Source organism: Neomonachus schauinslandi, chromosome 13 (assembly GCF_002201575.2).
Source record: "Neomonachus schauinslandi chromosome 13, ASM220157v2, whole genome shotgun sequence".
Classification (NCBI taxonomy): domain Eukaryota; kingdom Metazoa; phylum Chordata; class Mammalia; order Carnivora; family Phocidae; genus Neomonachus; species Neomonachus schauinslandi.
This window is the reverse complement of record NC_058415.1, coordinates 41096254-41119338: the sequence shown is the minus strand read 5'-3', so window position 1 is coordinate 41119338 and position 23085 is coordinate 41096254. Positions and strand designations below refer to the sequence as shown.

Genomic DNA, 23085 nt, shown 5'->3' with positions numbered 1-23085 from the left:
TTGGGGGCGCCTGGGTGGCTCAGTCGGTTAAGCGTCTGCCTTCGGCTTGGCTCATGATCCCAGAGCCCTGGGATCAAACCCCCATCGGGCTCTCTGCTCAGCGGAGAGCCTGCTTCTCCCTCTGCCTGCCACTCTGCCTATCTGTGCTCTCTCTCTCTCTGTCAAATAAATAAATAAAATCTTTAAAAAAAGATAACTTATTTTGTTTCAGAATCACTCTATCCCTCCCTGCCCACTGTCTCCCCCCTCATAAGACTAATGTTGTTAACATCTGGGCATTCCCAGTCGTGCCAGGCATTCACCTGTTTGCCCCCAGACCCCTCCCTATTCTTCTACAGCTATGCTCTGTATTGTCGGAACTACATTTCCCAGGTTCCCTTGACAACTGGCCTCTCCCGTTTGACCACGATGAGGCACTTGTGATATACTTATAAGGGCAGAAGTAGTGAACCCAGGGTAGTTCTCCCGCTCCAGATCTACTATCAGCAGCGCCCCTGTCTTCCCTGTTGCTTCAAATTCTCCTGGATAGTCCCTCATGTCAATCACTGAAGACCCCTTTGCAGGTAGAAATGGGATACTTTTGCAGTGATCCATGGCATACAGTGGGATCACAATTACTTAAATTATCATGAGCAGTTTATAATAAAATGCCAGTTGAGGACAAGCCTTGGGGAGATGAGGTAGCAACTGCACTTAACCATTAGGGCAGCATTGTTTATTTCAAGACCTGTAGGGTAGAAAGGCTAAATGTGACTATGTTAGAGAACTTATAAAGACAAAATGATAGGGGCGCCTGGGTGGCTCAGTCATTAAGTGTCTGCCTTCGGCTCAGGTCATAATCCCAGGGTCCTGGGATCGAGCCCGGCATCGGGCTCCCTGCTTCAGCGGGAAGCCTGCTTCTCCCACTCCCCCTGCTTGTGTTCCCTCTCTCGCTGTCTCTCTCTCTGTGTCAAATAAATAAATAAAATCTTAAAAAAAAAATGACAGGGGCGCCTGAGTGGCTCAGTCAGTTAAACATCTGCCTTTGGCTCAAGTCATGATCCCGGGACATCCCGGGCTCGAGCCCCACATCGGGCTCCCTGCTCAGCGGGAAGTCTGCTTCTCACCCTACCCTCTCTCTCTCTCCCAAATAAATAAATAAAATCTTAAAAACAAAATGATAAATCTCACAGCTTTAGAATCTCAGTTCAAAACAGTCAGAAAGCCAGAGTTTCTATGCTACTTTAAAAGACTCTCTTATTTCTTATAGCTCCATGGCTGAAAAGGCTAAAGACCAGACAGAAAATCTAGTTATGGGGACTGCAGAATTACATTACAAGTTGAATGAAGAATCTCACCAAGTTTCTAATGTTAAGATAGTACGTATCAGTTGGGCATTAAGTAGGAAGGTAGGAAATGGGATGAGGGCTTTTGGAATTAGACAAAAACCTGAAAATTATAAACTTTCAAATCCCCTCTAAACATCCCTTACCAACAAAAGCAGCTTCTCCTCCCTGTCTGAGATAATTAGCCTTCCCTGGCTTAAAGACTTAACTAATGAGCACGCCTGAGACAGTTGCCTTGCAAGAAGATTTGCAAGCACACGTCCACCACTCTTTGTCACCATGGCTAAATTCAGATCTCAGTATGCCGTAGGAGGAGAAATGCATAGTCTGCTCTAGGAGAAAATAGCTTATGTAGCAAAAGAAATGCAAGATCTTGCTAATCTTATATTAGCAGAAACCTGCAGAACATACATAGGATTGGCTTGGATTTAATAAGCTAGTTCTAACAGTTTGCTAAGATGGGTGGCTGTAAGTTGAATTCAACACCAGCCTACAATCACTTAATAAAGTCAAAATGCCAGTACTTTCCTGACATAATATGGAGACTTAGGAGATGGGTGTGGTTTAATGTGAGCAAACCAAAAACCTCCCCTTTCCCTAACTACATCCTCTTCAAGATGCAGAGGAACTAAAATGATACAAACGTAGTTACCTGAAAGGGCACCTGCTCCCCAGTGTTTATAGCAGCAATGTCCACAATAGCCAAACTATGGAAAGAGCCCAGACGTCCACTGATAGATGAATGGATAAAGATGTCATGTATATATATACAATGGAATATTACTCAGCAATGAGAAAAAATGAAATCTTACCATTTGCAACAACATGGATGGAACTAGAGGGTACTATGTTAAGTGAAAAAAGTCAAGCAGAGAAAGACAATTATCATATGATTGAAATCACATATGGAATTTAAGAAACAAAACAGAGGATCATAGGGGAAGGGAGAGAAAATAAAATAAGATGAAATCAGAGAGGGAGACAAACCATAAGAGACTCTTAACTATAGGAAACAAACTGAGGGTTGCTGGAGGGGAGGTGGGTGGGGAGACGGAGTAACTGGGTGATGGGCATTAAGATGGGTGCATGATGTCGGGGCGCCTGGGTGGGTCAGTCGGTTAAGCGGCTGCCTTCGGCTCAGGTCATGATCCTGGAGTCCTGGGATCGAGCCCCACGTCCGGCTCCCTGCTCAGTGGGGAGCCTGCTTCTCCCTCTCCCTCTGCCTACCGCTCTGCCTACTTGTGCTCTCTCTCTATCTCTCTGTCAAATAAATAAATAAAAATCTTTAAAAAAAAAAAAAAGAAGGGTGCATGATGTAATGAGCATCGGGTGTTATATGCAACTGATGAATTACTGAACTCTACCTCTGAAAGTAACAATACATTATGTGTTAATTAATTGAATTTAAATTAAAAAAATAAAAGTTGAAATCTCAAAAAAAAAAGAGTGCAAAGGATATTCCTTTCCTAATTAAAATGTTACAAAATACACTGGAGTGGACAGCACAAGCATCCTTAGAAGGCTCTGGTAGCTAATCTCCATATACCAGAGATTATAGTAGATGATGCAGATAATGGTGGATACATCACGATTGAGAGGGACTCCCCAATTTCAATTAAAATAATGGAATTCCAGCATGATGAAGTCCAAGTGGTAGGAATTAACCATGAGAAACAAGGTGAGAACGGTTACTACAATGGACAGCAGGATTATAGTAGTAATCCTAGCCTTCTGACCCCAGGTATTTGTGGTGGCATCTAATTGATTATGTTGTACATAGGAATTAAAGAGACGGGCAGCCTTCTAAAGCAGCTCTGTCCAATAGATGTATAACACAAGTCTCGTGTAATTTTAAATTTTCTAGTGGCAACATTTTAAAAAGTAAGAAATACATGAAATTAATTTTAATGTCTTTTATTTAACCTAATATATCCAAGATTATCATTATGTCAACATGTAATCATATGAAAAATTATTAGTGAAATGTTTTGCATTTTTGTACCAAGTTTTTGAAATCCAGCATTTTACATTTACAATACATCTTAATTCAGACCAGTCACATTTCAAATGCTCAAAAGACACATGTAGCTAATGCCTACCATATTCAAAAAGCAGTTCTAAAGCATTATTTGATCTAAATTAACAAACAATAAGAAAAACAAAAGATCTAAATCTGATGAGCAAAATCCTAACTTGAGCCTCTGAAATATAAAGTCCTACCTTTCTATCATTGTAACCTTAGGACCATCTCTAAGACTAAGAACTGCAGCTGCCCTTTGCATATCTGTTATATGTATATATTAGTGGGGGTATTTTTGGCTCCTCCCCTCTGGCGTCATATGAAGAATGTTGGAATAGTAAATTTTCAATTAAATTCATGAGGTACCAAATTATAAAGACCTGATAGGACGTGTACCATCTGTGAGATGGATGCAAGGATAAATAAGCCTTTGTGTCCCCCATTTTGGCAAGGGTGGGAGCACCTTCGTATAGAGGATATTTGAGTTGCAACCCGCAATGTTACGCAGAAACAAGATATTACTGTATAGGAGTGACATATGAGCACAGGGGTGATAGATAAAAGATGTGGACTGCCAATCATTTGCCCATTGATCTCAGGTCCATTCCCCAACACCCTTCATCTGCTCTACTCTATTATACAATTCCCATGCTCCACCGCCAAATGGCTCGACTTCTAGCAATGTCTCTGGCAATAGCTGCATCTCTTTCAAGGTCCAACCCCACTTCTTTTCCTCCAACATCTCAACACTGACAGCCCTTACCATGGCTCTACCTCCCCCCAAACAGCCCCAACTGCAGGACTCTGGTCACATCATCTCTTCCCATTGGCCCTCTGGCCTATAGGCAGTGGTGGCTTCCTGCTATTACTAATCTCTAGGGTGACCTCACCATTCTCTATTTGGATTCCTAGGTCTTCCATCACTTGTACAACCAATTCCCTCTATTAACGTCCCTCTTTTTTCCTGACTGGACCATATTTGATTTCTCAAGCTACCCACACAGCTGATAGAAACCTAGCCTCTGCTCATGAGTTTGTTTTCTCACTTAAGGGTTCAACACACGCGACAGTAGCAAAGTGGGATCTCCCTCCTTGAAAACAGGTCTGCATTCTTTAACATCTTTATGCTCAACCAGCTATCTTCGAACCTCCTCCTCTCTGTGGCATCCTCCATATCTTCCTTCATATCCTCTACAGCATGCCTCAGCCTCTCAGAGAAAGGTTTTTCACCATTTTTATGCCATGACCCTCCCTGCAATTTGGCAAAGCCTTCTCAGAATTAAAAAAATCAAAGTATAAAAACAAATATGTAAAATAAAAGCAAATCTGTGATGCCATAATGTACTTCTTTAATAAGCCACTAAATAACAAGCTCTATGTACAGGTCTCACAACCAGTGTAATTTCAAGGTAGTAACAGATATAAACAATATTTTGAAACTTGCAATAACTGAATTGTGTATATGTGATTTCTACTGAATATAAAGTCAAAAGTACTGCTAATACTATGATGGCTTGTTAAAGGAGGGCCAACTGGGTCAAGCCTTTCATAACTGAAAGAAATGCTTAATGAGTTAGAGGTTAATAAACATAAAATATAATTTTTCCACATCTAAGTATATGGATTCCTTGGTGTCTCTGTTTCTAAGGATTCCAGCTTAAGAACCCCTACTCAAGAGGACTGGCTAGATCAGTCAAACAACATCATCAGGTCCTGAAGCCTAAAAAGTCTACTACTTGGTCCTAAGTTTCCAGTATCTTTTAGCTAAAGAAAGCTATACTGCTCTTCTTTACCCTCTTCCATCCTCATTTCTCTAGATTTTCCTGTTCTATCATCACTGTCTGGGCCAAGGAAATATCTGAATAGCTTCATGTTCTCATGTCCTATTTCACACATCTCTATTACCATGTTCAAATGATTCTAACGACCACTGCAACACTGAAAATCCTGTGGCTTTGTCCCATCCCAATCATCCACATCAGTGCAACTTAGTCTCATCTAGAAGCAGTGAGTCTTATAAGCAACTCCTCTCTCCATACCCTATGCCTACTAATAAATCTCAAAAGTAATCTTCTATTTCTAAACCTGTCAAAGAAAATTGAGGCTCAGAAAAATTAAATAATTTATCCAAGAACCCACAACAATAAAATTCCTAGAGATTTTAAAGGTATTTATTTTTTATTGAGATATACCTGACATATTAGTTTCTGGTGCCCAACATTTCATATTTTGTATATATCGCAAAATGATCACCACAATAAGTCTAGTTAACATCTGTCACCATACATAATTACAAATTTTTTTCTTGTGATGAGAATTTTTTTTTAAGATTTTATTTATTTATCTGAGAGAGAGAGAATGAGAGAGAGCACATGAGATGGGGGAGGGTCAGAGGGAGAAGCAGACTCCCTGCCGAGCAGGGAGCCCGATGCGGGACTCGATCCCGGGACTCCAGGATCATGACCTGAGCCGAAGGCAGTTGCTTAACCAACTGAGCCACCCAGGTGCCCATGTGATGAGAACTTTTAAGATCTACTCTCTTAGCAACTTTCAAATATATGGTATAGTATTATTAACTCTAATCACCATGCTGTATATTACAACCCCATGACCTGTTTATTTTATAACTGGAAGTTTATACCTTTTGACCTCTTACACCCATTTTGCCTACCCCTACCCCTAACCTCTGACAACCACCAATTTGTTCTCTGTATCTATGAGCTTGGTTTTAGGATTTTTGTTTTTAGATTCCACATATGAGATCATACTGTATTTGTCTTTCTCTGTCTGACTTATTTCACTTAGCATAATGCCCTCAAAGCCCATCCATGTTGTCACAAATGGTAAGATTTCATTCTTTTTATAGGCTGAAAAATAGTCCATTTTGTGTGTGTGTGTGTGTGTATACAAACACACTATATTTTTTGTATCCATTCATCCACCAATGGACACAGATTTTATTTTATTTAATATTTTATTTTTAAGTACTCTCTACACCCAAGGTGGGGCTCGAACTCACAACTCCAAAATCAAGAGTCACATGCTCGGGGCGCCTGGGTGGCTCAGTCGTTAAAGCGTCTGCCTTCAGCTCAGGTCATGATCCCAGGGTCCTGGGATCGAGCCCGCATCCGGCTCCCTGCTCAGCGGGAAGCCTGCTTCCCCTCTCACAGTCCCTTTGCTTGTGTTCGCTCTCTCGTTATCTCTCTCGCTGTCAAATAAATAAATAAAAATCTTTAAAAAAAAAAAAAAAAAAGAAAGAGTCACATGCTGTACTGACTGAGCCAACCAGGCACCCCAGATTTTAAAGATATTTTATGCCAATCACCCGTATGATATGTATTAGCATTAGAAGTATCTAATAAAGCAAATATATGGCCTTAGTTTTTAGATAGTTTCATTCCTCTCTGCTCTGCTTTATAGTGGGCATATTTAGAAATTATATGACTAAAAAAATTAGTATATAATACAAGTAAAATCATCTAAACAAATAACTGAAACAATAAGAGTGAATAGTAATATGAAACTGGAGTTGAACCAATTATAACAGCCTATTGCAAGAAAACTATCATTCTTCCCTGAAATAATTTCCTATCTCTTAAATGTGAACACATATAACAAAACATCTTGATCAAACAAGAGAGAATAGTATGGTCTAAGAACTCTGATGACAGGGGCACCTGGGTGGCTCAGTCGTTGGGCGTCTGCCTTCTGCTCAGGTCATGATCCCAGGGTCCTGGGATCGAGCCCCGCATCGGGCTCCCCGCTGAGCGGGGAGCCTGCTTCTCCATCTCCCTCTGCTGTTCCCCCTGCTTGTGCTCTCTCTCTGTCTCTCACTCTCTGTCAAATAAATAAAATCTTTAAAAAAAAAAAAAGAACTCTGATGACAAATGCAAATATATGTGAAAGAATATAGAAGAATGCGGGCGCCTGGGTGGCTCAGTCGTTAAGCGTCTGCCTTCGGCTCACGTCATGATCTCAGGGTCCTGGGATCGAGCCCTACATCGGGCTCCCTGCTCTGCGGGGAGCCTGCTTCTTCCTCTCCCACTCCCCCTGCTTGTGTTCCCTCTCTCGCTGTGGCTCTCTCTGTCAAATAAATAAAATCTTTAAAAAAAAAAAAAAAAAGAATATAGAAGAATGATTATCACAATACAATTACTCCCAAGTAAAATGCATATTTGGTTTGAAAAAATAAGTTTTGGAGATTATAAACAATTAACATACATTTAACAAATATCACTTTACATTCAGTATGTAATATTACAATGTCAATAAAAGCAATTACTGCAATTACCCTTTAAATTATCTCAACTGCCACTAAAAGTACAAATAAAACAGTCATATATTCATTGCTTGCTGTTTTAATCAGAAGCTCCTGTTCCTTAGACAATCTGAAAAAAAGTCATTTTTTTATTCAACACACAGCCACTGAGGACCTACTATGTGCCAGGAAGAACCATGAGAGATACAGGGACAAAGCACGGTTGTAGCTTTCATCTCTCAGGAAGCTTATGGACTAATGAAGAGCAGGTAAGCATGAAATAAATGTTTTGGCTCTGAAATAACTGTAAGAGCACCATGTTGTAGGAGAGCAAAGAAAGGAGTCATTCGTTTCACCTAGGGGGGCTTTAAAAGGTTTCCTGACAGGACAGCATCAGAATTCAGCAAAAAAAGGAAGGTAAAAACACTGTTTATGCTTAAATGTCAATAAATTACAGCCACTACTATAGAGCGCAGGCACTTTACAAATTTTATTTCCCTTAATCATCACAACAACCCTTTGGGACCAGCATTTCACAGTGAGAAAACAATGATGTACAGGATAAATACTTGCCCAAGGTCACATTATCTTGTAAATGGAAGAGCCATGAATGAGTCCAGATTGGTGTGACCTGATATTCTTCCCACTGCACCAGGCTGCCTAAGCTGAACTTACAGAGTAAGTAAAATTTAAACAGAGGAAAAAGAGAAAACAGAAAAAACACAACCGACAGAAGTGATATAAACATATAATTCATGAATTATCTTAGAGGAAAAGAGAGCTACTACCCTCGGAATATATACACATACCAGGAAATATATATATTTATACATATACATATAAAAGATATAATGATATAACAAAACAAAGAGAAACTAGGATAATTTATGAATTACACTATGACTAAAAATTCCATACTCAGGGGTGCCTGGGTGGCTCGGTAGACTGAGTGACTGACTCTTGATTTCAGTTCCGGTCATAATCTCAGTGTTCTGGGATCGAGCCCCTCATTAGGCTCCTGGCTCATCAGGAAGTCTGCGTGGGGATTCTGCTCTCTCCCTCTGCCTCTCCCCCTACTCACACACGTGCGCTCATTCTCTTTGTCTCTCTAAAATAAATAAATAAATCTTTTTTTAAAATTCTATACTCAGATCTACTTAAGATTGTTCCATGATCGAGCCATAAAGAACCTAAATTAAAATTTCAAAAATGTCTAATTTACAAATCCTTTAGTCACTAAAGGCATTCATCAGTTACTTTTTTATCAAGTTTAACCCGTTAATTAAAATAAATTTAAGACAACATACAAATATCATAATTCATTAAACTTCTACTTAACACTCCTATACAGTTCCACTATATTAAAAAAAAAACTATTTTCTTTATTATAATTTCCTTTTTTTTTAAGATTTTATTTATTTATTTATTTTGACAAAGAGAGGGAACACAAGCAGGGGGAGTGGGAGAGGGAGAAGCAGGCTTCTTGCCAAGCAGGGAGCCCGATGTGGGACTAGAACCCAGGACCCTGGGATCATGACCTGAGCCGAAGGCAGACACTTAATGACTGAGCCACCCAGGCACTCCCTATAATTTCCTTTTCAAGTTCAAGAATATCATGGTGATGTTAAACATGGAGTCTGTAATATGAAATGAATCTAAAATAACCAAATTCTACTTTTAACATTATTTGAGAGAAAAAAATTCTACCTCTGCATTGTGCTTAGTTGTTATTTCTAATTTTTCTTTCTTAGCCCGATGGAGTTTCTTTCTGAGATCAGCAGTAATGTCCAAGTCTGTTTCACTTTTAAACATTTGTTTTTCATCAGATGAGGCATTCTTCAACCTATAAAATGAGATAATAAAATAAAATTCTCACTAAGTCTATTTCTGGTATTTCTAATAACTTATTTTTCAGAAATCACAAGGAACATGATATGGTCTTTGCCCTAAAGAAACTTAAAATCTAGTAAAAGATGTCGATTGCAAAAGCTAGGTAGAAATACAAAGTAGTGTATGACTAGAAACGAACTACCCTTTCAAGATGGTACTTAAAGAATGATCCTATCACAAGCTGTGTAGTTCTGTTTTGTTTTTAAGATTTTATTTACTTATTTGAGAAAGAGACAGAGATAGTGAGAGAGAGCACAAACGAGGAGGAGAGGGAGAAGCAGGCTTCCCATTGAGCAGGGAGCCGGACTCCAGTCTCGATCCCAGGAGCCTGGGATCATGACCTGAGCCTGACCTGAGCCAAAGGCAGATGCTTAGCCGACTGAGCCACAGACTGCATAGTTTTGGAAAATACTGAGTTCTTTTTACCTTTTAAGTACTATGTTTTATTTATTGCAAATGTAATAAATACATATTACAAAAGGAAAAAGCATGAGTGACAGAATATAGATTGAGGATTAAAAAGAGCAGACTAGGGGCGCCTGGGTGGCGCAGTAGGTTGAACTTCAGACTCTTGGTTTCGGCTCAGGTGTGATCTCGACATTATGAGATTGAGCTCCATGATGGGCTCCACGCTGGGCGCAGAGTCTGCTTGGGATACACTCTCTCTCTGCCCCACCCCCTGCTCTCACTCTCCCTCTCTCTCTAAAACAAATAAATCTTAAAAAAAAAAAAAAAAAGCAGACTAAAGCACTCTCTCCCCAAAATTAAAAATTTAATGAAAGTATCAGCAAAGAGAATTTAGAGATAAAAATCCACAAGGAGAAAGAGCACAGAGATGAGCAACAGCAATAAAATATTAGAAGTTGGAAACCAGGTGGATAAGTGGTAATTGATTTACATAAGAGAACTGAATTTAAAGGCAAAAATGGGGAAAGCAACCTGATTTACACCCAAAAGCTCAATTAATTGACAACAGCTTTGAAAACACGGTAAAAGTAGAGCAGAAAACAAGATAATTGATTGAAAGTCTGCCAAAGAAATGAGATTCTCAGATCCTCCACCCTATACACCACACAACTGGGCACCAATCTCTCTCTCACTCTGGCAGAACACTAGGTAAGGGTTTATTCCCTGGAGAGGATAAAACAGAAGATCTGTGGATTAGAGACATCAGATACAAATGGTATAAGACCCCATACCAAAAATAGGAGACTCAAGTTAAAAATTATGTAATAAGTGAGAGCCCTGGTCTTCTACAACATCTTGTGTGCCAGAACAATGGCAGCCGAGCAGAGAATGGAAGGTGAAAAACCAACAAGGTAAAAAAGACCTAAAGATGCTGATGCTAGGGGTTCTCCAACAAACACCTTAACCATATCACCCTATAGAGAATGCCATAAAAACAAAGCCTTACACACTGAGCTTCCAATCAGCTAAATGAGAACAGTCAGCTAAGGATCACCAGAAGTTAGGGAGCAAGAGTTAGAAAGACAGAGACCAAATCAGGGGACAGAGAGGAAGAACCCTCAAAGATTATGCAGGTAAAAGGGAACTTTAAAAAGAGGGGGGAAAAATACCTTCAGAAATATAAGAGAAGAAATAACATCCATGAAACAAAAACTGAATGTGATAAAAAATGAAATATTCAGAGAACAAAAAAAAAAAAGGAACTCTTGGAAATCAAAACACAACTAAGGAATGAAAACCTAATTAAGTAAATGTAAAAAAAAAAATCTCCTGGATGCCTGAAAAAATTCCAAGGGAAAATAATTTTCCACTTGGAATTTTATGCCCAACAAGTTACAAGGGAATGAGAAAGACTATTTCAGATCTACAAGGCACCAAAACATTTACCTCCCATGAACTTTCTCAAGAGGACCTAAACTGAGAAAGAGAAAGACAGGGGATCCCAAAAGTAGGGTATTCAAAACAGAAAAAAACAGCAATGGGATTTCCAGGATCATGAAGAAAGGAACAGCAGGTGACAATCGCGTCCCTGAGATGAAAGCACAGCACCTAAAGGGCAATCTGTCCCTGCTGGACTACTGGACTGGCCAAAGCCTCCAGGAGTGACTTCTTGAAGAAGATGGAAACAGAAGACAACAGAATGCTTCAGGGGGAGGAGTGAAATTCGTGAAGGGGATTAAGAATACACTTCTTGTGTCTTGACGAGCACTAAGTAATGTATGGAATTGCTGAATCACTATATTATACATCTGAAACTAATATAACACTGTATGTTAACTGTACTGGAATTACAATTAATGATAAACCCAGAATACTTCAACTATCTGAACATATTGAGAGATTTATGCCACTTGGTTGGAGTATAAAGCTGAATTCATGATAAATTCATAGAAATTAAGTAAACTTGGGGCGCCTGGGTGGCTCAGTTGGTTAAGCGACTGCCTTCGGCTCAGGTCATGATCCTGGAGTCCCGGGATCGAGTCCCGCATCGGGCTCCCTGCTCAGCGGGAGGTCTGCTTCTCCCTCTGACCCTCTTCCCTCTTGTGCTCTCTGTCTCTCATTCTCTCTCTCAAATAAATAAATAAAATCTTTAAAAAAAAAGAAATTAAGCAAACTAAACAATCAATGAAACAATTATCAAATCCAAAGAAAACAATGTAAAAGACAGAAAAAAACCACATGGCTCAACTGGAAATTTTCAAAATTACAATAATGTAAGCATGGAAAACTAAATATAGAGAGGACAGAAAAAGGAGGGAAGCATGAATGAAAACTAAATTATGATCTTTTGTAGTGTGGGCAGTCAGTAGATAACAGCTAAACCTGAAAACTCAAATAGCAATATAAAAAAAAAATTTAAGAGCTTTAGATTTTAAAAATCCTTTCAGAGTATGGTGACAGTGCGGGCTTTGGCAGCACATATACTGAAATTGGAACGATACAGAGATGAGCTTGGCCCCTGCACAGAGTATGGTGCCAGACGGCAGCCACACTTTTCATGAGCACAGCACAACACAGACTTGTTGAATCACTATCTTGTACTGAAATTAATGTCTCATTGTGTGTCAACTATACTTCAATACAAAAAATACAAGATTTTAAATAAATTAAATCAAATTAAAAATTTTTTAAAATAAAAATCATCTCAGAGTTGAAAATGATTGTTCCTAGAGATCAAGAGGGTGATTTGTCACAAGCAAATTGGTACTGCTATTTTTCCTAATAGCAGTGAGTAAGCCTTGGAGAACATGAGATTCTTTAAATAACGTACATATGTAACTTTAATTTTTTTTAATAAGACTAAAATAAAACAACACGGAGAATCAATGAAACCAAAATTTGCTTCTTTAAAAAGATCAACAAACTTGCTAAACCTTTGGCTAGACTGACCAAAAAAAAAGAAGATTCAAATTATAAAAATAAAGAATGAGAGAGGGAATGATACTACCAACCTAGAAGGACTATAATAAACACTATGAACAACTTTATGCCAACAAGTTAGACAATGTAGATCAAATGGACAAATTCCTAGAAAAACTGACATTATCAAAACTAACCCCAGGGGAACCTCGGTGGCTCAGTTGTTAAGCATCTGCCTTCAGCTCAGGTCATGATCCCAGGGTCCTGGGATCGAGCCCCGCATCAGGCTCCCGGCTCCGCGGGAAGCCTGCTTCTCCTGCTCCCACTCCCCCTGCCTGTGTTCCATCTCTCACTCTCTCTCTCTCTCCGTCAAATAAATAAAATCCTAAAAAAAAAAAAAGCTAACCCCAAAAGAAACAAATCTGAATAGACCCATAACAGTTAAAAATATTGAATTAATAATTTTAAAAATCTAAACACAAAGAAAGCTCAAGTCCAGATGGCTTCCCTAGTAAATTCTACCAAATATTTTAAAAAGAAATAATATCAATCCTCACTTTAGAGGAGGTGGAAACACTTCCCAGCTCATTCTATGATTACCTAAAATCAAAGTGAATCGGATATCCAAGAAAGGAAAGCTATAGATCAATAACCCTCATGAATAGAAATGCAAAAAATTCCTCAACAAAATATTAGCAAACCAAATCCAGCAACATCTTAAAAGGATTACACAACATGACCAAGTGGGATTTATCCCAAAAATAAAAAATTAACTTAATGTCCAAAAATCAATTGATGTAATATACCATTTTACTAAAATAAAAATTACATAATCATTTCAATAGATACAGAAAAAGCATTTGACAAAATTCAACACCTATTCACGATTAAAAAAAAAAAAAAACCAATGCAACGAACAAGGAATACAAGGAAATTTACTCAATCTGGTAAAAAGCATCTATGAAAAACCTACAGCTGGCATAATCATTGGTGAAAGACTGAAAGCTTCCCCTAAGACTGGGAACAAAACAAACATGTCCACTTCTATTTGAGACTGTACTGGAGGAGAAAGAAAGGAAAGAAAGAAAGGGCATATATATTAGAAGGAAAGAAATAAAACTATCCTTTTTTTTTTTTAAGTAAGCTCTATGCCCAACGTGGGGCTTAAACTCACGACCCCATGTTCTACCAACTGAGTCAGCCAGGCACCCCAGAAGTAAAACTGTCCTTAATTGCGAAGGACATGATCCTGTAAAAATATCCTAAGAAATTCATTAAGAAACAAAAACACTGGAACTAAAAAAACAATTTTAGCAAGGTCACAGAATATAAGATCAATATACAAAAATCAATTACATTTCTATATACTAATAATGAATAATCCAAAAATGAAATTTAGAAAAATAATTCCATTTATGATAGCATCAAAAAAATAGAATTAGGAAAAATAAAAATTATTGTAGAAAGAAATTAAAGAGCTAAATAAATGAAAAGACAGTCCACATTCACATTCATGTATTGGAAGAGTCAATATTATTTTTTTTGTTTTGGGGGTTTTTTTTAATTTTTTATTGTTATGTTAATCACCATACATTACATCATTAGTTTTTGATGTAGTGTTCTATGATTTATTGTTTGTGTATAACACCCAGTGCTCTATGCAGAACGCGCCCTCTTTAATACCCATCACCAGGCTAACCCAACCTTCCCACCCCCCTCCCCTCTAGAACCCTCAGTTTGTTTTTCAGAGTCCATTGTCTCTCATGGTTCGTCTCCCCCTCCAACAGGAAGAGTCAATATTATTAAGGTGGCAATTATCTTCAAACTGATCTACAGATTCAACATAATCCCTACCATAATCTCAGCAGGATTTTTGCAGAAATTGATAGGCTGAGCCTAAAATTTATATGGAAAAGCAGAGGACTCCGAATAACCAAAACAATCTTGTAAAAGAAGAAATGGGAGAACTTCCACTTCCTATTTTCAAAATTTACTATAAAGCTACAGTAATCAGGGCAGCTGGGTGGCTCAGTTGATTAAGTGTCTGACTCTTGGTTTCCACTCAGGTCACGATCTCAGGGTCATGGGATTGAGCCCCACACTGGGCTCCACACTCAGCGCAGAGTTGGCTTGGGATTCTCTCTCTCCCTCTCCCTCCCCCTCTGCCCCTCCCCCCACTCATGCTCTGGAGAGCTCTCTCTCTCTCTTTCAAATAAATAAAATAAATAAATAAATAATTTTTTTTAAAAACTACACTAATCAAAATAGTGTAGAATTAAATTAAGAAGACATGTAGATCACTGTACCATAACTGAAACTCTAGAAATAAACATATATATTTGGTCCATTATTTTTCAAAAAAGGTGTCAAAGCAATTCAGTGGGGAAAAAATAGTCTTATCAACTATCTTATCAATGGTGCTGATAACAACTGGATAAAAACATTAATTTAGACCCTTACCTCACACCATACATAAAAAGTAACTTAAGGGGCACCTGGGTGGCTCAGTCAGTTACCCACTGGACTCTTGATTTCGGCTCAGGTCATGATCTCAGGGTCATGAGATCAAGACTGGCATGGGGCTCCGCACTCAGCAAGGAGTATGCTTGAGATTTTTTCCCTCTGTCCCTATCCTCCCTGCCACCCCCATGCTCACTTGCAGGCTTGCTCTCTCTCTCTCAAATAAATAAATGTTTTTTTTTAATATTTTATTTATTTATTTATTTATTTATTTATTTATTTATTTATTTGAGAGAGAGCAAGTACAAGCACGGGGGATGGACAAAGGGAGAAGACAGACTCCCTGCTGAGCAGGGAGCCCGAGGTGGGGCTTGATCCCAGGACTCTGGGATCATGACCTGAGCCAAAGGCAGACACTTAACTGAATGACCCACCCAGGCACCCCTAAAATAAATAAATCTTTAAAACAAAAAGATTCTCTCTCCCTCTCCATCTGCCCCTCCCCCACACTCCATGCTTGCTCTCTAAAAAAAAAAAAGTAAGTTTAAATGGAGCATAGACCTAAATGAAAAAAACTGAAATTATAAAACCTCTAAAAGAAAACAGGAAAAAAATCTTCATGACCTAAAGTTAGGCAAATATTTCATAGATATGAAACCAAAAGCACAATCTATAAAGGAAAAGAACTGGAGGGGCGCCTGTCTGACTCAGTCAGTACAGCATGTGACTCTTGATCTCAGGGTCATGAGTTTAAGCCCCACATTGGGCATGGAGCCTACCAAAAAAAAAAAAGAAAGAAAGAAAGAAAAGAAAAAAATTGGACTTCATAAAAATTTAAAACATTTGCACTTCAAAAGACATTATTAAGAATATGAAGTCAAGCCAACAAATAGGAGATAATATGTGCAAATTATATATCTAATAAAAGACAAAAGACTTGTATCCAAAATATATTTTAAAAATGCTTAAAGCTCAATAGCAAAAAGACAACTAATTTAAAAATGAGCAAAAGATCTGAATAGGCTTTTCACCAATAAAGATAGACAAATGGCAAAAAATCACATAAAAGATGTTCAATATCATTACTCATTAGGAAAACACAAATTAAAATTACAACATACCGCTTCATACTCACTAGAATGGTTATAATCAAAAAAGTCAATCAAAAATATTCAATCACTAGATTGTACACCTGAAACATATAGCACATGATGTTAATTAACTACAGTGGAATTAAAATAAATTTTTTTAAAGATTTTTATTTATTTATTTGACAGAGAGAGAGACAGCGAGAGAGGGAACACAAGCAGGAGGAGTGGGAGAGGGAGAAGCAGGCTTCCTGCAGAGCAGGGAGCCCAGGGCTCGATCCCAGGGCCTCGGGATCATGACCTGAGCCGAAGGCAGATGCTTAATGACTGAGCCACCCAGACACCCCTTAAAATAAATTTTTTTTAAAAGATCAGAAAATAACAAGTGTTGGCAAGGATGTGGAGAAACTAAAACCCTTGTATATTGCTGGTGGAAATGTAAAATGGTTCAGCCACTTTAGAATACAACCTAGCAGTTTCTTTAAAAAAGTAACATAAATTTACTATACAATGAAGTAATGCGGCTCCTAAGAATCTACCCAAGAGAAATAATATCATCTCCACACAAAGGCTCATAGACAAATGCTCAGAGCAGCATTATTTATAACAGCCAAAAAATGGAAACAACCTAAATGTCCATCAGCTCGTGAGTGGGTAACCAGAATGTGCTATATCCATACAATAGAATACTATCCAGCAATAAAAAAGAAACAGCACTGATACCTGTTAACAACATGATAAACCTGAAGAACATGCCTAGTGAAAGAAGCCAGACACAAAAGACCACATATTGTATGATTCCATTTGTATGAATTGTTCAGAAAAGGCAAATCTATAGAAACAGAAAAGAAATTAGTGGTAAATAGCAAAGTTTAACTTCATTTAGCCAGATTCTAGAATTCTAGAATTCTAAAGAGCAATTTAGTCATTAAAAATCATGAGAAGACATGATCCCAGGGTCCTGGGATCAAGTCCCACATCACGCTCCTTGCTCAGCAGGGAGCCTGCTTCTCCCTCTGCCTGCCGCTCCCCTTGCTTATGCTCTCTCCCGCTCGCTCGCTCTCTCTAACAAATAAATAAAATCTTTAAAAAAAAATTATGACAGATATTTGTGTGGTAAGATGTTCCATCCAAAAGTGAAAACATTTTTAGTGAAGTCAAAAGTTTATATTTTATTCACTTATTTCATACCTGGCTCCAGAAAGGATTTAAGGTAGCTTCTAAAGATAGGTGGAAAATGCTTCTATAGCAAATCCTATTTATAGGTGAAGTACGTGTTAGTCATCGTCCTTGCCCCACCCACACATCCTTGCTGAAAAGGCTGTCTAGATCAGTTATTCTCAAACCAAATATGAGCAAGGGCTATTCCCCCAACAAATGCTGCCTTTGTAAAATATATTTAAAATGACTAAAATAACTGTCTTTAAAATGACTAAACAAGAATTTTTTTAACAAGAAATTTTAAAAAGAGATAAAACATAACCCCAAGTGTTTTATTACTAGATTTAACGAACAGAAAATTACTCTGTTACATGATTATAAAAGTTTCTAAACACTTTCAATTTCTGTACTTAATTCTTTGTAAACCACGCTTTGGGTTGCGCTCTCTGAAATGGCTCAGTTTTATATTACAGACTCAGAGTTTTCTATTTTTCACACCAGCGGTGAATCAACCAAAGCAGGCACCTCATCCAAAGGCAGATATCAAGGGTACAAAAAAGAGGAGCAACGGCAATTCTTGGAATATAAACTCCAAGTAAAAGAGCAGTTGGAACAGGAGCTAAAACCCAAAATTGTGAACTATGGTTGCGGCGCAAAGTTAGAACAACTAGAGCCACAGAGATGAGAGAAGGCCAAAGTAATGACCACACAGAAATGGGAATGAGCAGGAGCATCGGGGGGGGCTCAGTCGTTAAGTGTCTGCCTTCCGCTCAGGTCATGGTCCTGAGAAGGAAAATCTGTGTCCTAAGATAGCCGACGGAGCCAGCGAGGGAGTCCCAGCCCCTGCCCCGGGGCTCTTCCGGGTTCTTCTCCCTGCCCTGCTTCATGCACGTGCCAGAAGTGCCAAGTATGTAGAAGTAGAAGTGTATAATTTACCCCCTTTGTTTGTGCTCAGGGCTCAGACCTTTGGAGACCACTCTCCTCTGAGTCCGCCAGCATTAAATAAACCTTCTTTCCTCCAAGAACTCCGAGTGCCGCTTGGTTCTTCCATCTGGCAATCCAGTCCAGGTTCCATAACATTTGGTTCCCTGACCAGGAAACCCAACCGCACTGGCCCATTGCTGCCACCGGTTTGGGGCAATGGCAGGGCAGTGACAGAACAAGGGATCGTAACGGAGAAGTCGCGCCCTGCCTAATTTTCAGCGGTCTCCCACCCCAGTTGCCTCGGGCCAGCCCCGCTCCACTGTTCCCACCGGACTTGAGGAGACTAGGCAGGCGAGGACCTGGTCCCAACATCGGATTCCGGTAAGGCCTGGGGCCCCAGGACCCAGACAGGCCCACCCCCACTGGGGTGGAAGGGGAGCCCGATCACCTCCCAGAGACCTCTTAGAGGTCTCACAGGTAGGGATTCCCAGGGAGGGAATGTAGTAACTTCTGGAGTGTGAATGTGCAGTCTGACCTGGCTTGCTCAAGCGGACTGATTCTGTGACCCCACGGGTGGGCACCCTTAAGGCCCCCAGAAGCCTACGGAGTCTGAGTGGTCCCATCCGCGATTCCGTGGTGAACAGCATACAGTGTATGGCGGCATCGGAATAGTTTCCGATAGCAAGTCACAATGCTGAGACCGCTATGGCTAAGCCTCACCTAAGCTCCTTCGGGACATGGTCAGATGGGCATCTGATTGGTCTCACCTCAGGAGGCAGCCCCCTTTTGTCTATCTCTGCGACACCACACACAGGAACATCACCTTGGGGTAAGGGCAGAGTAAACCTACGGATCTAGAGACCAAGATCAAAAGTTTCAAGAAGGGGGGGCGCCTGGGTGGCTCAGTCGTTAAGCGTCTGCCTTCGGCTCAGGTCATGATCCCAGGGTCCTAGGATCGAGCCCCGCATTGGGCTCCCCGCTCGGCGGGAAGCCTGCTTCTCCCTTTCCCACTCCCCCTGCTTGTGTTCCCTCTCTCGCTGTGTCTCTCTCTCTGTCAAATAAATAAATAAAATCTTAAAAAAAAAAAAATTTCACAAAGGGGTTTTCAGGAGACTATGGAGTCAGGATGAACCCCAGCAAGTTGAGAACCCTATGTGAATTGGATAGGCCCACCTCTGATGTCGGTGGCCTTCAGAAGGGACATTGGATGTCCCAAGGATTCATCGAGTATGGCGAGTCGTAACAGGATAACCAGGACACCCCGACCAGTTTCCATACATCGACTCCTGGCTAGGAATCGCTCAGACCCTTCCCCCTTGGGTGCGATTCACTTGCAATAGGCAGGGACAGGCCAGGGTCTTAATCGCCTCATCCAAGTGACCTGAAGAAAATCAGCAAAAGCCCCAGTCTCCACAAATCCTAGCCAGAGATCCCAAGAACGAACCGACCCTGCCCCCACCGTACGTGCCCCCAAGACCGCCTACACCTGGCCCTTCAGCTCCAGACACTCCACTGCCATCGGTTTCACCGGTGCCCCCAGGCCCAAAAGATCCACTTTCTCCAAGACCAGCAGCCAGGCTGAGCCCCAGGCCAGGTGCAAGAGCCCTCCAAATGCCCTACAAGAGACGCGGGAACCCGAGAGACGCGATGAAGACGGTCCAACCCGGCCGTTCCATGATGTATTATCAGCCCTCCTCCACCACCGACCTCCTCAACTGGAAACATAACACCCCATCCTACTCTGAGAAACCACAGGCTATGGTAGACCTCATAGAATCGCTCTTCCAGACTCATCGGCCAACCTGGGAAGACTGCCAACAGTTACTCCACACCCTGTTTAACACAGAGAAAAGGAGGAGAATAATGAAAAGTGCACGGCAGTACCTGGAAGAGCACGCACCAGCAGGAGTCATCGACGCTGCTGCCTGGGCTAATACGGCCGCATCCAAGGAGCACCCAACATGGGACTTTACCACAACTGAGGGACAGGCCCACATCCGCCGATACCAGGAGACCCTCCTCCGGGGAATCCGAGCAGGCGCTAAGAAACCCGTGAACATGACTAAGGTATCCTCGGTCAATCAACAACCAGGGGAGTCCCCTGGGGACTACTATGAAAGACTGTGTGGAGCCTAAAGGATATACACTCCATTTGACCCCAAGGCACAGGAAAGCCAGCAGATGGTAAACACCTCCTTAGTGGCTCAGGCTGCCCCAGACATCAGAAAAAAACTTCAGAAACTAGAGGGTCTTGCTGGGATGAACATTCCCAGCTAACAGAGACTGCCAATAAGGTCCACATGAACAGGGAGGTCGCAGCCAAACGGGAAGCCGACAAAAAGATGAAAAAGAAAGTCAGCCTCCTCACCGCTGCCCTGAAAGAAAAGGACAACATAAAGGTGGGAGACCCCGACCACCAAAAGGGGGGAGACCCATAACCCCCTTGGCAAGGGATCAATGTGCCTACTGTAAGGAGAAAGGGCATTGGAAAAATGAACGTCCCAACCAGGGAAAGGCTCAGAAGCCCAGCCGCTACAAGGAAGAACCCCAAGAGGAGGACCTCGTAGGCCTTGCGGGAATGGACTGAGACTGAGGGGGACCGGGCTCTTTCCTCCTTGGCCCCCATGAGTCCACGGTCAGAATGAAGGTGGGGGGCAAACCAGTGATTTTTACGGTTGATACTGGGGCTGAGCACTCTGTTGTCACCTCCCCAGTGGCCCCTTTTTGCAAAAGGACTGCGACCATCCTTGGGGCCATTGGGACACGGGCGGTACAACAGCCCTTTTTCCAGGCTCACCAGTGTGAACTCGGAGGCCACAAGGTCTGACATGAATTCCTTTATCTGCGTGATTGCCCCATCCCCCTCCTGGGCCGAGACATACTCTCCAAGCTTAGGGCTCAGATAACCTTTGAGCCCACCGGACACACTAGCCTCCAACTAAACCCAAGGCAAGAGGAGATGGGATTTCTAATACTAGCAATTACCATGCCAAGGGAAGAAGAATGGAGGCTTTTCTGTGCCCAGGCCTAACCAAGCAGCCCGCCAAAGTTCAGACTCACCTTCCCTTCGGTATAGGCTGAAAACAACCAACCTGGACTAGCCCGGAATCGGGCCCCTATCATTGTTGAACTGATCCCAGGAGCCCAACCTCAGAGGCAAAGGCAATACCCCCTTCCACAGGAAGCTAAGATTGGCATCCAAGAACATCTGGCCAAACTCAAAGAAGCAGGTATTCTAGTCGAGTGCCAGTCGGCCTGGAATACCCCACTCCTGCCAGTCAAGAAGCCAGGAGGGGGATACCAACCAGCTCAAGACCTGTGGGCCATCAACAAAGGTGACCATCTCTCTGCCCCCAGTGGTCCCAAATCCATACACCCTCCTCGGCCAAATCCCAGGGCCGGCCAGATGGTTCACTTGCCTAGATTTGAAGGATGCCTTCTTCTGCCTCCACTTAGCTCCCCAGAGCCAGCCACTATTTGCCTTTGAATGGACTGAACCTGATACAGGGCGCCAGATGCAACTGACCTGGACGCGCCACATGCAGGGATTTAAACACTCACCAACCCTCTCTGGGGAAGCGCTGGCCGCAGGCCTCGCCAGCTTCCCAAGAGAGGCCACACAATGCACCCTCCTCCAGTATGTGGATGACCTCCTCCTCACCAGTGACACACAAGAAGACTGCATAAAATGCACAAAGGCCCTCCTATAGCTCCTGTCAGACTCGGGATACTGAGCCTCATGGAAGAAGGCACAAATCTGCCAACAACAGGTACAATACCTTGGTTTCCTCCTCACCCAAAGGAAAAGAGAACTACAGCCGGAGAGGAAAAGGTTCATCATCTCCCTGCCACAGCCCCAGACAAAAAGGGGCCTACAAGAATTCCTGGGGGCTGCAGGATTCTGCCACATCTGGATCCCTGGGTTCTCAGCAATAGCAAGACCTCTTTATGATCTTTTAGGGGGACCAGATCGAGAACCCCCTGTCTGGACTGAGGAAGCAGAAGCCGCTTTCACAGAGATAAAGACCGCCCTGAGGCGGGCTCCAGCCCTGGGCCTACCAGATGTAGAAAAACCCTTCAATCTCTTTGTGCATGAAAAGGAAAAAATAGCGCTCGGGGTACTCACCCAGACTGTTGGGCCCTGGCAACGGCCAGTTGCTTACCTGTCAAAGAAGCGGACCCCGTGGCAGCGGGATGACCACCATGCCTCAGGGCGCTGGCAGCCACAGTCGTACTCGTCAAGGAGGCAGACAGACTTACCCTGAGGCAAGAACTTAATGTCAAGGTCCCTCATGCAGTTGTGTCCCTCATGAACGCACAGGGATACCACTTCCTTTCCAACTCTCGGCTAGCACAATACCAAGGGCTCCTCTGCGAAAACCCGCGGGTCACCCTCGAAAGAGTAAGGACATTAAATCCAACAACCTTTCTCCCCATGGAAGAGGGGCAACCAGACCATGACTGTTCCAAGGTAACTGATGAGGTCTACAGAGCCATCCAGATCTGCACGATCAAGCCATAAAGAATCCAGAGCTCACGCTGTTCAGCGATGGCAGCAGTTACCTACAAGAGGGTGCCCGGAAAGCGGGTTATGCAGTAACCACAACCACTGAAGTCCTAGAAGCTAAGGCA

At 41.7% G+C, this 23085-nt stretch overlaps 1 protein-coding gene and 1 pseudogene across 1 annotated transcript in view; one reads left to right on the top strand and one right to left on the bottom strand.

Moving 5' to 3' along the window:
* Positions 1 to 22747, bottom strand: part of CCDC171 (coiled-coil domain containing 171) — a 310199-nt gene extending 287452 nt beyond the window's left edge. The window contains exons 1-2 of the mRNA XM_044920762.1: positions 22617 to 22747; positions 9311 to 9446 (exon numbers count right to left, since the gene is read on the bottom strand). Coding sequence (XP_044776697.1) covers positions 9311 to 9446; positions 22617 to 22747 — 267 coding nt within the window. The remainder of the gene's footprint in view (positions 1 to 9310; positions 9447 to 22616) is intronic.
* LOC123326559 lies at positions 12365 to 12457 on the top strand (annotated as a pseudogene).
* Positions 22748 to 23085: the final 338 nt, after the last annotated feature.